We start from the raw sequence: 16,617 nt of genomic DNA, 5'->3' as shown, positions 1-16,617 counted from the left end.
ATTCAATGGGGCAGCTCTTTATGCTCATTAATATTCAATGAGCTGAGACAGAGTCCGCCTCTTGGATTGATTCAGTGCTCAACAAGTCTACTATTATTGATCAACTGAGATGTGAAACTAATAATGGACAACATTTGAGGTTCATACAGAGATGAAGCTAACCTTTTACACATCAGAAAGGAAGATTGTCCTTATATATTTATTTATTTATTTATTTAGGGAAGATATAGAGAGCCTTTTACACAAATGTTAAATTATCAGCATGCATGTGTCTTGCTGAAAATGTACCAAAAACATTAATGCAAGCAAGAAGCAAAATCCTTATTTAGACAAGGAATACTGTCATGTCATTCCAAACCAATGACTCACTTTCTTGTATGGAACACAAATGAGATATTTGGTAGAATGCCCAAGCTGCTCTTTTCCTTACAATGAAAGTGGATTGTAATCGTTACTGACAAGCTCCCAAAAGGTCAAAAAGCACAATAAAAGTAGTGCATCTAATCTAAATCCAAGCCTAAATCTAATCTGTTCATTAAATAATGACATTTGTTTTGTCAAAAATAATTAGAATAAACAATTCATTAACATGCGGAATGTTTAGAGTTGCCAAGCAACATATAAAGTAAAACATCCTGCAGTGATACAGAATGTGTAGACACAGGTGTGCATTTATCAATATGTTATAACAGCTATGAACATGGCTCGTCCAATAAGATTTTAGGGTTAAAACTCTGGTTATTTCTATGAGGAACATCTGTGAACAGCTCAGTTCCCCCGAAGCCCTAAAATCAACAGCACAAACATGTAATTAGAGATGTGCTGATTCAGAGATCCTGGGGTTGAAGGCTACCCATTAAGTTTAAGGAGGATTTTTTCCTCCAATAAAAATTCAGCTAGAGCTCAGGGTACAAATGACTCATAATTGGATGAACTTTGTGTCATCATTTACTCCCCTTCATGTTGTTCCAAACCTGTATTTGTATTTATACAAATTTCTACAGAAAAATAAAATAACAAACGATAATAATAATGGTTTGGAGGCAGGCCAGTGTTGAGTTTACACAGAGACACTAAAAGCTAATTTCATTTATTTAATAGTTTGATTAAAATGAGGCTTGAAGAACAATGAAAATCACCTTTCTAATCTAGTTCAGCGAGTATTGACACTGACTGTCACACCTGGAGTCGTGAGTTTGAATCCAGGGCGTGCTGATTGACTCCAGTCAGGTCTCCTTAGCAACCAAATTGGCCCGGTTGCTAGGGAGGGTCTGGTATCTCAGCGAGTATTGACGCTGACTATCACACCTGGAGTCATGAGTTTGAATCCAGGGCTGTGCTGAGTGACTCCAGTCAGGTCTCCTTAGCAACCAAATTGGCCCGGTTGCTAGGGAGGGTAGAGTCACATGGGGTAACTCTGTCATTGACTCAAGCCATGAAACGGGTCAACACACACATTGATTGACATAGAAATGTTTCTGGGTTGTGACCTGATCCTGAATGATTGTTTCAAACCGAGAGAGACATTTTCGAGTATCGTTATCATGGATATGCCAAATAAAGCTGCATGTCTGGGGTTGCACTGCAAATAATCCTTATATTATTATAGTCGTTACATTATTGTTATCCGTATTACCACAGGGCTTGTAAGATGTGGTGAGATGATTGAAATTGTAATATGACAAACCTCATCTAATATTGGTTGGTCTATAGTGAGAGTTGTTTGGGTGACTGTTCATCCTCCGTTCGCCCCATGATGATAAACACAATGCACCGGCACGTTCACACCATCAAACCTGTGTCCTGTCAAACCCTGAAACCAAAGGAAAATATAGTTCACAAGCGACTTCGGATATTTTATAATGCAGAATAATTATAAACGGATCTATTGCTGGCTTTAAGTCAGAATCATGTTATCCATTGACTTCCATTGGTATGTTTTTCCTTTGATCGTTGATTCGTTTTTACTTTTTACATCTTTTGTAAATTTTTTATTAGTTCATTTCGTTTGTTCATTCTTTTTACATACTTTATTCTTTATTGTATTCTTTCTTTCATAAATTATTTTGTTAATTCTTTTTCTTTTCTTGTCTTGCGTATGTTCTTTCACACATTCACAGTCTTTTGTTTGTTTATATTGTTTGTTCTTTTTTGTTTGTTCTTTCATTCTTATTCTTTCTTTCGTACATTTTTATTTATTTTTGGTTTGTTCATTCTTGTTCTTGCTTTCTTTTTGTTTATATTATTTCTTTCTTGTTCTTTGTTCATACATTTGTTTTTTCTATCTGTACATTCTTTTGTGTGTTCATTCTTTGTTCTTGTTCAATTCATTCTTATTCTTTTCTTTCATACATTCTTTATTAGTTAATTTTCTTTGTTCATTCTTTTATTTTTATTTTATTGTTTCTTTCTTATTTTCTCTTTCATACACTCTTTTATTTGTTCATTCTTTCGTTTAATTTTCTTGTCTTGCGTATGTTCTTTCACACATTCACAGTCTTTTGTTTGTTTATATTGTTTGTTCTTTTTTGTTTGTTCGTTCATTCTTATTCTTTCTTTCGTACATTATTATTATTTATTTTTTTGGTTTGTTCATTCTTTTTCTTTCTTTCATTCTTTCTTTTATTTTTATTTTATTATTTCTTTCTTAATTTCTCTTTCATATGTTCTTTTGTTCATTCATTAGTTTTCTTTCTTGTCTTTCGTACATTCTTTTGTTTGTTCATTCTTTCGTTCTTTCTTAAATTTTTTTGTTCATTAATATTTTTTCATTTTTTTCTATTGTAACTTTTTTATTAGTTAATTTTGTTTGTTCATTCTTTATTTAATACTTCATTCTTTATTGTATTCTTTCTTTCTTTCTTTCTTATTTTCTCTTTCATACATTCTTTTGTTCATTTATTCTTTCGTTTTCTTGTCTTGTGTATGTTCTTTCACACATTCAGAGTCATTTGTTTGTTTATATTGTTTGATCTTTCTTTTTGTTTGTTCATTTTAAGTTTTTTAAATTTATTTTGTAAATTTTTTGTTAGTAATTTCGTTCAATCATTCTTTTTTCATACTTTATTCTTTATTGTATTCGTTCTTTCTTATTTTCTGTTTTCTCTATTGTTTGTTCTTTTTTGTTTGTTTGTTTATAATTTTTCTTTCTTTCATACACTCTTTTATTTGTTCATTCTTTCGTTTAATTTTCTTGTCTTGCGTATATTCTTTCACACATTCACAGTCTTTTATTTGTTTATATTGTTTGTTCTTTTTTGTTTGTTCATTCATTCTTATTCTTTCTTTCATACATTCTTTTGTTTAGTTTTTTTGGTTTGTTCATTCTTTTTCTTTCTTTCTTTCGTTCTTTCTTTTATTTGTATTTTATTATTTCATTCTTAATTTCTCTTTCATATGTTCTTTTGTTCATTCATTAGTTTTCTTTCTTGTCTTTCATACATTCTTTTGTTTGTTCATTCTTTCGTTCTTTCTTAAAAATGTTGTTCATTAATTCTTTTAATTTTTTTATATTGTATTTAAAAAAATATTAGTTAATTTTTTTTCATTATTTTTTAATATTTTATTCTTTATTGTATTCTTTCTTTCTTATTTTCTCTTTCATACATTCTTTTGTTCATTCATTCTTTCGTTTTCTTATCTTGCGTATGTTCTTTCTCACATTCATACAGTCTTGTTTGAGTCTTGTATTTATTTTTTGTTTGTTCGTTCATTCTTTTTCTTTCTTTAGTACGTGCTTTCATATGTTTGATACATTTGTTCTTTTGTACAGTCTTTTGTTCATTTCTTTTCTTTCTTACATTCTTTGTTTCATACTTTCATGCACTCTTTAGTTCATTTTGTTTATTCGTTTTTTATTTTGTACATTCTTTCATATATTCTTTTGTTCATTTATTCTTTCGTTTATTTATTTCACTCTCTCATCTCCTCCCTTTCCCCTTGCTTTTCCTTCTTCTCTTCATCACCATGCGTTCTGCCTTTCATTGATGAGTGAGTGAGTCCCAGTTTCTTTGCTTCTCTTGTGTTCTCAGGGGTCAGGCAGCAGATGGAAGGCCAGTTTGTGGCCAGTGGTTTTTGATTATGTTAATATATGTGTGGGGGGGTGTGGTGGACTGCAGTGTTGTGGGGGTCTCCTCCTGCTCTTGCATTGTGCTGGTCTGGGAATTTTGTGCAGACTTGATTGGGAACAGTTTAGTTTTTAGTTTTTGGTGTAAGACAGTCGTGTTAAGTCCAGGAAAAAAAGTGTGGGGGGTGTAAGAGAAAGTTCGGACAGAGAACGAAGGAAGAAAACTGGCAAATAAGGTTTCAGGAGGGAGGAATATTCGTGATTTGTGTAGAACAACCATGGAAACTTCATATGAGGATAGTGAAGATGAACGTCAGGAGAAACAAGGTACCAGTGAGCTCTCACAAACTACAGGACTTTATTTGCATATTATGTGTTTAACTGTAGAATGTATTATTTGGTGAACTGGCCTTTGAGGGGTCCAGGAACTGGATAAAAATCACTAAATTAGCCAACGTTTTCCAGGTTAGTGCTGTCAAATCTTTGAAAGGTTATGATAAGGTATGGGGGTTGTGGTGGCGTAGTGGGCTAAAGCACATAACTGGTAATCGGAAGGTTGCTGGTTCGATCCCCACAGTCACCACCATTGTGTCCTTGAGTAAGACACTTAACTCCAGGTTGCTCCGGGGGGATTGTCCCTGTAATAAGTGCTCTGTAAGTCACTTTGGATAAAAGCGTCTGCCAAATGCATAAATGTAAATGTAAATATAAGGTTACTCTCAGCTAGATAGACTGCTCACAGTCTCGGCCATGGCTGAAATATTCTTAAAATCTTCATCTGTGTTTAGCGGAAGAAAGAAAGTCATACACATCTGGGATGGCATGAGGGCGAGTAAATGATGTGAGATCGGGCAGTCGATTTTTAGGGCTTTCACGATTAATTGTGATATAAATTGCCATATTTGTTAAGGCGCATGTGTTCTTCATACACCGTAAGAAGTCATTTTTACATATTTAACTTCAAATATATAAAACAAATAATAAAATAGGAATATATGATTTCCTTTTAAGGCTTTAATAACGTATGAATGACATGAAAAATTATGTTTTAAATATCGAAATATTTCTAAATACTTAAAATGTCTCTCTTTGGTCAACTTTAGTTTTGGACTATTTTACTGTTGTTTTTGGAACTCAAATATTTTGTGTATCAAATATTTCTGTCCTAATTTCGTTTTCTGTCTTTGTGTGAGCGCACGGCTTCGGTTGTGGTTTCCCTGCCATGCGCTCTTCGGTCAGTCTCGGAGCACGGAGACTTCCCTCTCTGGGTCAGTTTCGGTTTTGGTGTCCGGACACTCATGTTCCATGTCTTGTCTTTTATTGGCGTGAGTGCATTGTGCTTATGCCATCTTGGCGGGCATGTATTGGCGGGCATGGACAATAATTTGTGTCTGTCTCTCGCTCTTTGCGCGGTGCGCCCGGGTCGTGATCTGTCTTCACGTTGTGCTCTGGTTCGGTCACTTCAGTCTGAGCTGTCAGGTTTATATGTGGCCAAACTCTCGCACAGAGAGTTACGCTCTGGCTTCGTCTAGTGTGGGAATGTGTTGCTCCGCTTTGTTGGCATAGTCGGTTGGCATGAGCGGATATTGCCTATTGTCCTGGCGATATGCGTTCATGCCATTCGAATCTCTGTGACTTGTGAGAGCATGTGGCTTTGTTTTGTTTCTGTATTGCCTCATGTCTCTCAGTCTTGCATCGTATCCCGCCTCCTTGTTTGCCCATTATCAGTTCATTTGTTTCACCTGTTAACCTGCAGAGTTTCTTCCCTATTTTAGTCCCCTCGTGTGTGTGTGTGTGTGTGTGTTCCAGTGCCAGTTTGTCTTGTTTCGTATCTCATGTCGGTCCCGTTTCTGGTACCTAGTCTGCTCGGTCGGTTCCGGTCAGTCCTGGTTTCGGTTCAGCTTCAGTGGGTTGCTTATGCTGGACTGTGTTTTCCCCATTAGCGGTAGTTTAAACCCCTTTAAAACCTTAAATTGACTACAGAGAAACTGAGATAATCAGTCAATCAGCATGAAGTTGGCAGAGAGTGAATTGTTTGCTGGTCATCTGCAGAGCACAGTGGTATTATGGGTCCTGGAGGTCATACTGTGTGGTGGAGCTGTTTGTGGCTCCCGTCCCCCTACAGAACTCTCCGGAAGTGTTCTGATCTGTTTCTGCAGCTCAATAGGCATTTTTTCCATGGAGGTCACATTCTGATCCATCTCTGGTCTGGTACACTGGGCTCTTTGTGTGTTTCGCTTTCTGTGACCGCAGCTCTGGCGTTCCGCTGTTATTTTGGAGCCAGAAATGTTGGACTTTATTGCATGGCATGCATTGATGGGGTTACTGTAGTCACTGCATTTACACTTCTCCATATCCTTATACTTCACCTCTTCCTGCTTCTTTGTCTTGGTTAGATCTTCTTGTATATGGCTGACCCCCAAATATCGGGTGGCTCGCCAATGAATTAGAGGTCTTAGAAGAGCAAGCCAGACCATGTGACTGTGTAGCATAGAGTCTGAATCTTAACCCAAGGAACAGTCTGTGTGACAGACCCTTATACTTGGTAACAGGTGTGCTAACTAAACATACTGGAGATCTCACAGGACCTCCTCAGGGTAAACCAACCAATAGATACAGTAGGTTGGATGAATCTGTCCCATGATCTTAACTAACACAGATGGAATTTGTCATTCTCCTCCTCCCGCTTCTTCTTCTACTTCTCCTCTTCCTTCTGTTCTAAAGGCCTGTCTAATATAAGGAGAATATTTGGATAATCATGGGATTAAAGGTTGAATAATATATCGGTAATGGTAAACGGTCTGCACTTATATAGCACCTTTTTAACCTTAGCGGTATTCAAAGCGCTTTACCTTGCGTCTCATTCACCCATTCACTCACGCACCCATCAATGATGGCAGAGCTGCCATGCAAGGCGCTAGCCTGACATTGGGAGCAACTTGGGGTTCAGTGTCTTGCCAAGGACACTTTTGCATGTGGAGTCATGTGGGCCGGGAATCAAACCGCCAAAACTGCGATTAGTGGCCGACCCACTCTACCATCTGAGCCACAGCCGCCGGCCATTTGTCGGTTTTACCGATTAAACATAGTTCTAGCGGGAAGACTAGCAGCTGTACATTGTCGCACCATTAGCTGGGTAACTCCCAGCCAATCACATGTAAGCCATTGCTTAATGACCAATCAATACCCCCCCCCCCCTCTGTGAACAAATTGAATAGGGGCCATTTAAAGAGACAGTCCAAATTCAAGAGTGGGTGGAAAAATGACTACAATATATTGTGATGCATACTCTTACCATAAAATGGATTAATACGTTTGTGGTATTATCTCCCACCCCTAGTGGACCAATTCTTCCTAATGTTTCCCCATACCTGAAGCGTTTCCTTTGAGATGGGAGTGTTTAAATGGCTTCATAAGTGTGTTTTCCAGTGTGTGTGTGTGTTGTGGGTCATGAGAGTCTGGGCCGTGGGCATACTCATTGGGTTGTGGTTAACTCACTGCTATGGCAACGGCTATTCACTAGTTGGGACCGAATGCTTTCACCCCCTTGTGCCTCATAAAAGCCGGGTACAAACTGTCAGACACAGACTGGCTTTGAAAGAGCTTCTCTCTGCTGCCTAATATATCTGCTGTATTTTGCCTTTGTATGCTGGGAAAAAGACCTCCACAGAGAGGAAACTTCAGGATTCAAACTGTGCACAATGAGGACTTCGATTAACTCACTCTCGTGTCTTCTCGCCCCCAGTTGAAGGGGATAAATGTCCTTGTATATGAGGCTTGTTAAGCATGTTATATTTAGGTGAGTCTCATGAAACATGTTTAGGATGTGTCCCGCTCATATATCACCCCAAAACCAAAAGGAATAAGTCATTATTTGTTTGCTTTGCGATTTAATTTGTGTAGTGACATCATTTTCATAAATATTAAGCACAGTTCCTCTCCAAATGCCCGTTACTGTAATGTGAAAGAAAATTACATGCAAGTATTACTATTTAAGGGTTGATTTAAGTATTAAAATGTTTTTGTTCCAGATCCATTTATTAGCTATTTAGAAAAGGGTCCCCCTTTTCACCCAATTTGGAATGTCCCCCAATGCACTTTTAAGTCCCCATGGTGGCATAATGACTCCATGGTGGCATAATGATCCAGGTGGCGGAGGACGAATCTCAGTTGCCTCCACGTCCGAGACCGTCGTTCCGCACATCTTATCACGTGACTTGTTGAGCACGTTACCACGGAGACGTAGCATGTGTGGAGGCTCACGTTATTCTCGACGGCAACCACGCACAACTCACCACACGCCCCACCGAGAGCGAGAACCACATTATAGCGACCACGAGGAGGTTACCCCATGTGACTCTACCCTCCCTAGCAACTGGGCCAATTTGGTTGCTAAGGAGACCTGGCTGGAGTCACTCACCACACGCCCCACCGAGAGCGAGAACCACATTATAGTGACCATGAGGAGGTTACCCCATGTGACTCTACCCTCCCTAACAACCGGGCCAATTTGGTTGCTAAGGAGACCTGGCTGGAGTCACTCACCACACGCCCCACCGACAGCGAGAACCACATTATAGCGACCACAAGGAGGTTACCCCATGTGACTCTACCCTCCCTAGCAACTGGGCCAATTTGGTTGCTAAGGAGACCTGGCTGGAGTCACTCACCACACGCCCCACCGACAGCGAGAACCACATTATAGCGACCACAAGGAGGTTACCCCATGTGACTCTACCCTCCCTAGCAACCGGGCTAATTTGGTTGCTAAAGAGACCTGACTGGAGTCACTCAGCACACGCCCTGGATTCGAACTAGCGAACTCCAGGGGTGGTAGCCAATGTCTTTACCACTGAGCTACCCAGCCCCCCCCATATCACATATACACACTCACACACACACACACACTCACACATATACACAAACACACACACACACTCACACTCACACACTCTCATACACACACACATACAAATCATTATTTTCGACAGTCTTTGCTCTACAGTGTTTTAATTGGATGTGTAGCAGTTTAATGGCACATTTAATAAAGGAAACATTCACCCAAAAATGAAATTGTATTTCCAGATCCTTATGCTATTGTTCTGTAGGACACAAAAGTAGGAAAGTGCTCATGAAAGTATCTTCCCCTTTGCTGCAGCTCTCAAATCCGATTCTCCAGTCCGAAATGTAGAAATGCCACGTCACGTTTGCTTACAACACCATGTGGCATGCCAACACAGCATTTTAAAATCTGAACCGAGACACGTGTGAAATTTAAGAGCTGCAGCAGAGGGGAAGATTTTCAGTAAATAATGACTTCAGTCTGTTTCTCACGCAAAGCTGTTGTATGACCTCAAAATAATTTTTAGGTGTTTTGTAAGCCTGTAAAATAACATTATAATCCTTTATTTCTGATGTATAAGTAGTGTTTAAAAATCACATGTATTAAGGAATAAGAAGTATTGTATCTGTTTGTATCAGACACTATTATTGAAATTGAATCTGGTCATTTTAACAGTTTAAAGCTCTTGAAACTATAATGAACAGTGTTGTAATGCGTTCATGTTTCTCTGCAGGTTGCTTTGAATGCTGCATTAAATGTCTCGGCGGCGTGCCGTACGCATCACTGCTGGCCACCATCCTGTGCTTCTCAGGTGTGGCGCTCTTTTGCGGCTGCGGGCATGTCGCCCTGATGGGCACCCTCTCCATCCTGGAGAACCACTTCTCCAAGGTCGCCACGGATCACGCCACGCTTACTGACGTGTGAGTGTTGAAGAACCTGTTTAACACAACTATCTTTGTAAAACAACTCCGTTATATTAAACATGTTATATTTTGACATGCTATATTAATCATACACATACTGAATAAGTGGCGTTCCGATTGAGATGTGGATCTAGATACGATATAACGGCATAACTTGAAAACTCCCCCTCATCCGCGGTATGCAAGAATAGCGTTCGGTTCTGTGCCTGGAATTGCGCATCATTGCACGTACGGCATTGCGGGCCGAATTCGAGCATTGTGGGTAATTATCTGTGCAATTGCGCGGTCAGCTCAAGGTGCTTTTCTATGTCACATTTGACACTGTTAGCAAAGTTGAGCTCATTTGCTGAAAAAACGTCATGCAATAATGTAAAAACAGGTCTCTACTAATGTATGCAAATGTGATTGAAACTTACAATGTTTCTTGCGTGTAAATATGGAAAATTATTATTTCGGAACTTATACCGTGGACGACTGACATGTGTGAGACTGGTAAAACAGTGACACATATTACTTGCTATCACTAAGCTAGGTCACCTAGCGGGGCGCTGGGCTCGCGAAAAAAGATGCGTGTGTGACGCACGACGCATGAGTGGATGCATTTTTTAACCGCAAAATATAGGGTCAATTAGGGCTGGGCGATATGGCCAAAATTGGCCAAATTTCATATTGTTCAATATCGATATTTATCACGATATACATTTACACGTTGCACTTTCTTTTTTAATTTCAAAGTTGACGGAACGATGAAAAAATACATTCTAAACAGTCAAAATAGTCTCTATAAAACTGCACATGGACGGCCAAAGCAGCGGGGTCTGCGGGATCTTTTACCGTTTATCAATTGAAAATGAATGTTAAAGATCATCTGTTTGTTCAGAGTGTCAGCAGTCCAGTGTTTGTTGGGATATTTTACATTAAAATGAAATGTAAAGACTCGTAACATGCTGATTAATAAAGATACATTTAGAAGCGACAAACGTTTTGATCTAAAAGCTGCTTTGAAACCTCGTTAACTCGTGCGGCGCTTCATGTCTACACACATGCAGGGAAAAGAGGCGACGCATGCGGAGCGGGACGGGGCAGAAATGATGCATGTTTGGTGCTCGAGAACAATATTCAAGATTACAGAAAGATCAGAGCGGTCGTCCACATCACTGTTGTTCTGTCGCGCTCTTCACTAGAGACGATGAGCGGACACAACCGTTGAAGTCTTGCGGTGCGGATGGAATCAATCCGGTGTCCGACGTAGCCTAATCGTTAGCAAGGCAGCTAGCATTAGCGAGTTCATCCAGTCTGACCCTACGTTACCACTGGCGCGTTGTGAGCGAAGCTGAGAGCGTTTTCAGTTCATTCCTATGAAAGCCGAGCGTCACGCTCGCAAGCTGGATCGTAGGATTGGCAGCGGTGCGGAGCGACTCTCTCCTAGCGCTGTGAGCGCCTTTGAGCTGTGAGCCTCTTTATCGTGATAAATATCGATATCGTTTTATCGCCCAGCTCTAGGGTTATTTCATTGCATATTTATCTGACCTTTATAACGCAACCATTTTGGTGTTTCTACACTAGAGGGCACACAAAATAATTTTTGCCAGTGAGAAATACATGAACTGGGTTTGAATGATATATTAGACTGATGAAATTGAAGGAACGGTAAATCTCAGAATGTTATTCGCGTACCCCCATTTGTCACCTCACGTACCCCCAGGGTTACGCCCAGCCCAATTTGGGAAACTCTGAACTATTGCACATTTGTATTGAATTCAGGGTTTCTCGTGGTAAGAAAAGAGCATCATTACAGGAATACTTGAGATTCTTTATGAACATTTATAATGCACAAACATACGCTGAAGATCACACCTGGAGTCGTGAGTTTGAATCCAGGGTGTGCTGAGTGACTCCAGTCAGGTCTCCTTAGCAACCAAATTGGGCCGGTTGCTAGGGAGGGTAGAGTCACATGGGGTAACCTCCTCGTGGTGGTGATTAGTGGTTCTCTCAATGGGGCGTGTGGTGAGTTGTGTGTGGATCGTGGAGAGTAGCATGAGCCTCCACATGCTGTGAGTCTCCGCGGTGTCATGCACAACGAGTCACGTGATCAGATGCGCAGATTGACGGTCTCAGAAGCGGAGGCAACTGAGACTCGTCCTCCACCACCCGGATTGAGGCGATTAAACGCGCCACCACGAGGACCTACTAAGTAGTGGGAATTGGGCGTTCCAACATTGGGATGAAAAAATACAAACACGTACATTATAAGCAGACTTACAAGAACAGAAGAAACATTTGTTTGCATTACAAAACCGCAACTATTTATTTTCAAGTATATCATTTTCGAGGGTGTGTATCAGCGGCACGTCCAATACCGATTTTTGCCAGGTGATTAGCGCCGCCAACACCGCTCTGGGAAAATGACAAAACGTCTCGTATATCTTCGGTCAGTCAGTTTTCATCACAGTCTGAATCCACTGTTCCGGCACAAAAGCTCGTTTGGATTGTTTGAACAATCCCCCCCAAAAAAACGGCTTTGGTGTGAACAGGCCTTTAGTATGACAAATTCACCAGCTTCAAGGCTGCAAGTCTCGACATTCAGTCCTATTTGTTTTGCATTCACTCAAAGCTTCTCACACATGTTGATAATTCATCTGCCTATGGCGAAACACTTCTGCTCTGCACAGATGGTTTGGACTGGAAGTAAACACACATGAGCAATAACAGCTGTGAATTCTTGTCTGCTTTCTTTACAGAATCCAGCTGATGCAGTATGTTATATACGGTATCGCCTCTTTCTTCTTCCTGTACGGGATCATTCTGCTCGCGGAGGGATTTTACACCACCAGTGCTGTGAAGGAGCTCCACAGTGAATTCAAGACCACCGTTTGTGGACGCTGTATCAGCGGAATGGTACAACATGACTGTGACTATATCACGAAATAATGCGCAGTTTCGCCATCGACAACATAGTTGAAGCTACACTACATAGCCGAAACATATATGAACACCCCCTACTTATAAATGGGTTTGACTATGGGTTTAATGTATACTGTATATAGCCATGTTCAACATCTGTGTGGTGTTCGGTGTCCATAAACATTTGGCCATGTAGTGTTTTCATAATAAATGCGCTATATTCAATACAGAAGTCCTAACCAGTTTTGCGTTGATGGTCTCGCTTGATGACATCATTAAATGCATGATCAATAAGATGCTAAGATGTTTTGTTTTTCTCAGTTTGTGTTCCTCACCTACATCCTTGGCATTGCATGGCTGGGGGTGTTCGGCTTCTCTGCGGTTCCTGTGTTCCTGTTCTACAACATGTGGTCAACGTGCGCCGCCATGCGCTCACCGGTGGCCAACCTCACGTCCATCGAGACGATCTGTGTGGATGTGCGTCAATACGGTAAGAAGTCTTTCAGCTGAATTATAGAATTGATCAATAAGCTTCATTTCGTGCCTAAAAATACTTGAAATAACCAAACGCTTTACGGCGTTTTATACTTGTCAAAACCTTGACTGGAGGTCAAGTAATGCACTAAATAGTGAGCAAGGGAGCATCCTATAGCTCTCTTATAACTGTTCTGAGATCAGTGCAGACAGACAGCACACTGGAGGTCAAGTAATGCACTAAATAGTGAGCAAGGGAGCATCCTATAGCTCTCTTATAACTGTTCTGAGACCAGTGCGGACAGACAGCACACTGGTGGTTAAGTCATGCACTAAATAGGGAGCAAGGGAGCATCCTATAGCTCTCCTATAACTGTTCTGAGACCAGTGCGGACAGACAGCACACTGGAGGTTAAGTCATGCACTAAATAGGGAGCAAGGGAGCATCCTATATCTCTCCTATAACTGTTCTGAGACCAGTGCAGACAGACAGCACACAGGAGGATCCTATAGCTCTCCTATAACTGTTCTGAGACCAGCGCAGACAGACAGCACACAGGTGGTTAAGTCGTGCACTAAATAGTGAGCAAGGGAGCATCCTATAGCTCTCCTATAACTGTTCTGAGATCAGTGCAGACAGACAGCACACTGGAGGTTAAGTCATGCACAAAATAGGAAGCAAGGGAGCATCCTATAGCTCTCCTATAACTGTTCTGAGACCAGTGCAGACAGACAGCATACGGGAGGTTAAGTCATGCACTAAATAGGGAGCAAGGGAGCATCCTATAGCTCTCCTATAACTATTCTGAGACCAGTGCAGACAGACAGCACACTGGAGGTTAAGTCATGCACTAAATAGGGTGCGAGGGAGCATCCTATAGCTCTCCTATAACTGTTCTGAGACCAGTGCAGACAGACAGCACACGGGAGGATCCTATAGCTCTCCTATAACTGTTCTGAGATCAGTGCGGACAGACAGCACATGGGAGGTTAAGTCATGCACTAAATAGGGAGCAAGGGAGCATACTATAGCTCTTCTATAACTGTTCTGAGATCAGTGCAGACAGACAGCACACGGGAGGTTAAGTCATGCACTAAATAGGTAGCAAGGGAGCATCCTATATCTCTCCTATAACTGTTCTGAGACCAGTGCGGACAGACAGCATACGGGAGGTTAAGTCATGCACTAAATAGGGAGCAAGGGAGCATCCTATAGCTCTCCTATAACTGTTCTGAGACCAGTGCAGACAGACAGCACACGGGAGGTTAAGTCATGCACTAAATAGGGAGCAAGGGAGCATCCTATAGCTCTTCTATAACTGTTCTGAGATCAGTGCAGACAGACAGCACACGGGAGGTTAAGTCATGCACTAAATAGGTAGCAAGGGAGCATCCTATATCTCTCCTATAACTGTTCTGAGACCAGTGCGGACAGACAGCATACGGGAGGTTAAGTCATGCACTAAATAGGGAGCAAGGGAGCATCCTATAGCTCTCCTATAACTGTTCTTTTTTTTTTTTTTTTTCATTTATTTATTTAAGTAGGGACCATGCACAATTTTTAACATAAAATGTCCATTTCATGTATTGTACCGGATTTAGCCAGAGGCTATTTTTCATCCGTAGTCCCCCAAACGAGACAAAGCTAACAAAACATTACACAAACAATACCTATATTCACATACAATACATACATACACACATACTGTCAAGGCCATAGAAAAACATTAATAAATCAAACAATTTAACTACAACAATCTCAATGGTTACATAATTGGTTCCGTATTAAAAAGGATTTTAACTTCAATTTAAAAAAACCATGAGCTTTACACCCTTTTATGTCCTCTGGTAGGGCATTCCATTGATTAGTGGCTTTCACTGCGAAAGATGATAGTCCAAATGCGGAACGACGAAAGGGAACCAGAGACCAGTGCAGACAGACAGCACACGGGAGGTTAAGTCATGCACTAAATAGGGAGCAAGGGAGCATCCTATAGCTCTCCTATAACTGTTCTGAGACCAGTGCAGACAGACAGCACACTGGAGGTTAAGTCATGCACTAAATAGGGAGCAAGGGAGCATCCTATAGCTCTCCTATAACTGTTCTGAGACCAGTGCAGACAGACAGCACACTGGAGGTTAAGTCATGCACTAAATAGGGAGCAAGGGAGCATCCTATAGCTCTCTATGCAGTTAAGTGCGTTCACTCCTAAAATCTGGTTTCAGGCTGCAGATGATGTTTGGATCACTCAACATGTTTGACACACATGGGACAATGATCATCAGTACATAGATTCAACATTTATAATTGATCATTTTATTTGAACATGATTATCAGTGATTGGATGAAGCTGGACGTTACTTTAAATCTGAATTAATTATTCAGCTTTATAGAAAATCAGCTGTAACGTCTCAAAAACATGAATAATCAACAGTTCTGTACACATAATAAACTATTTGATGAAAACAATCTGACTTTTTATAGCTTAGTGTTATTTAAAATTTCACAACTTAGTCCCGCTGTGCACAAATGAGGACATCATGTTTTAGGAAAGTTATTTGCTCAAATTTGCTGTTTTTGTTTTGCATGTTTATTAGGTGCTACTTGATGGCGTTCACACTCATGTTGGTTTTGTGTTGGTTAAATGAGAAGTAAAAATAGAAATGATCACTGAGGCTCAAAGAATGCCAGAATATTCTCTAAAGCAAACAAATGTGTGTGATTGATTTTCTCTCTCTGCATGGCAGACAACATCTATAATAAATAACATGTACCTATATCTTAAAATGTTCACATTCCTGGTTTTTGAATGCTGCAATAATCAAATACATTTCAATTAATATATTACATTGCTTTTGTTTATTCACTGATTCCTGATATATGGGACAAAACATGTTATGAGACATTTGTACTAACAAACCATGTAAGGGAACAGCTTTTTATAAAAACACATTTTTCTGAAAATTATATATTTATTTTTACATTTTCTGAACATTTATTCACTTTATAACTTACTGTCATTTCTGTATTCTATATTTTTTTACTGTTTCTCACCATTTTGAAAATTCTGACATTGACAAAATTGAATTTGTTTCCATCATAACCATGTGTTGTACACTGGGGGCATTTACTTTTTCCCGTCATTTGAAGATGCCTCTATAAACTAAACAAAAATGCCAAAATTATCCCACTAGAGGTGTGAATCTTCACTGGCCTCATGATTCGATTATAAAATGATTCCTGATGCATCTTGTCCTTCAATAATATTTCAGTTTCTTCAAAATACATTTTTTTACTCTCTATTTTTTACCTTTCAGCTTTTTTAGAAAGAAAAAATTAATTAAATGAAAACATCACCAGCACCAGGGTGCGAGCTCGTCTTGGCTTCTTATCACAAATAAACGTT

General features: G+C 40.1%; 1 protein-coding gene across 3 annotated transcripts in view; it reads left to right on the top strand.

The window, feature by feature from the left end:
- LOC127658937 (neuronal membrane glycoprotein M6-b-like) overlaps positions 1 to 16,617 on the top strand; it is a 51,358-nt gene that overhangs the window by 23,146 nt on the left and 11,595 nt on the right. Inside the window, exons 1-4 of one of the 3 annotated variants that reach the window (XM_052148522.1) lie at positions 4,169 to 4,393; positions 9,643 to 9,829; positions 12,574 to 12,730; positions 13,058 to 13,226. In XM_052148522.1, the coding sequence (XP_052004482.1) occupies positions 4,345 to 4,393; positions 9,643 to 9,829; positions 12,574 to 12,730; positions 13,058 to 13,226 (562 nt within the window). In that variant the 5' untranslated portion in view covers positions 4,169 to 4,344. Of the gene's footprint in view, positions 1 to 4,168; positions 4,394 to 9,642; positions 9,830 to 12,573; positions 12,731 to 13,057; positions 13,227 to 16,617 lie in introns of those variants that run through there. The other 2 variants (XM_052148524.1, XM_052148523.1) reach the window with 2 other exon arrangements.

The sequence above is a fragment of the Xyrauchen texanus genome, chromosome 18, assembly GCF_025860055.1.
Source record: "Xyrauchen texanus isolate HMW12.3.18 chromosome 18, RBS_HiC_50CHRs, whole genome shotgun sequence".
Taxonomy (NCBI): domain Eukaryota; kingdom Metazoa; phylum Chordata; class Actinopteri; order Cypriniformes; family Catostomidae; genus Xyrauchen; species Xyrauchen texanus.
Note: the sequence above shows the minus strand (reverse complement) of the source record. Positions and strands in the feature narration are given on the sequence as shown.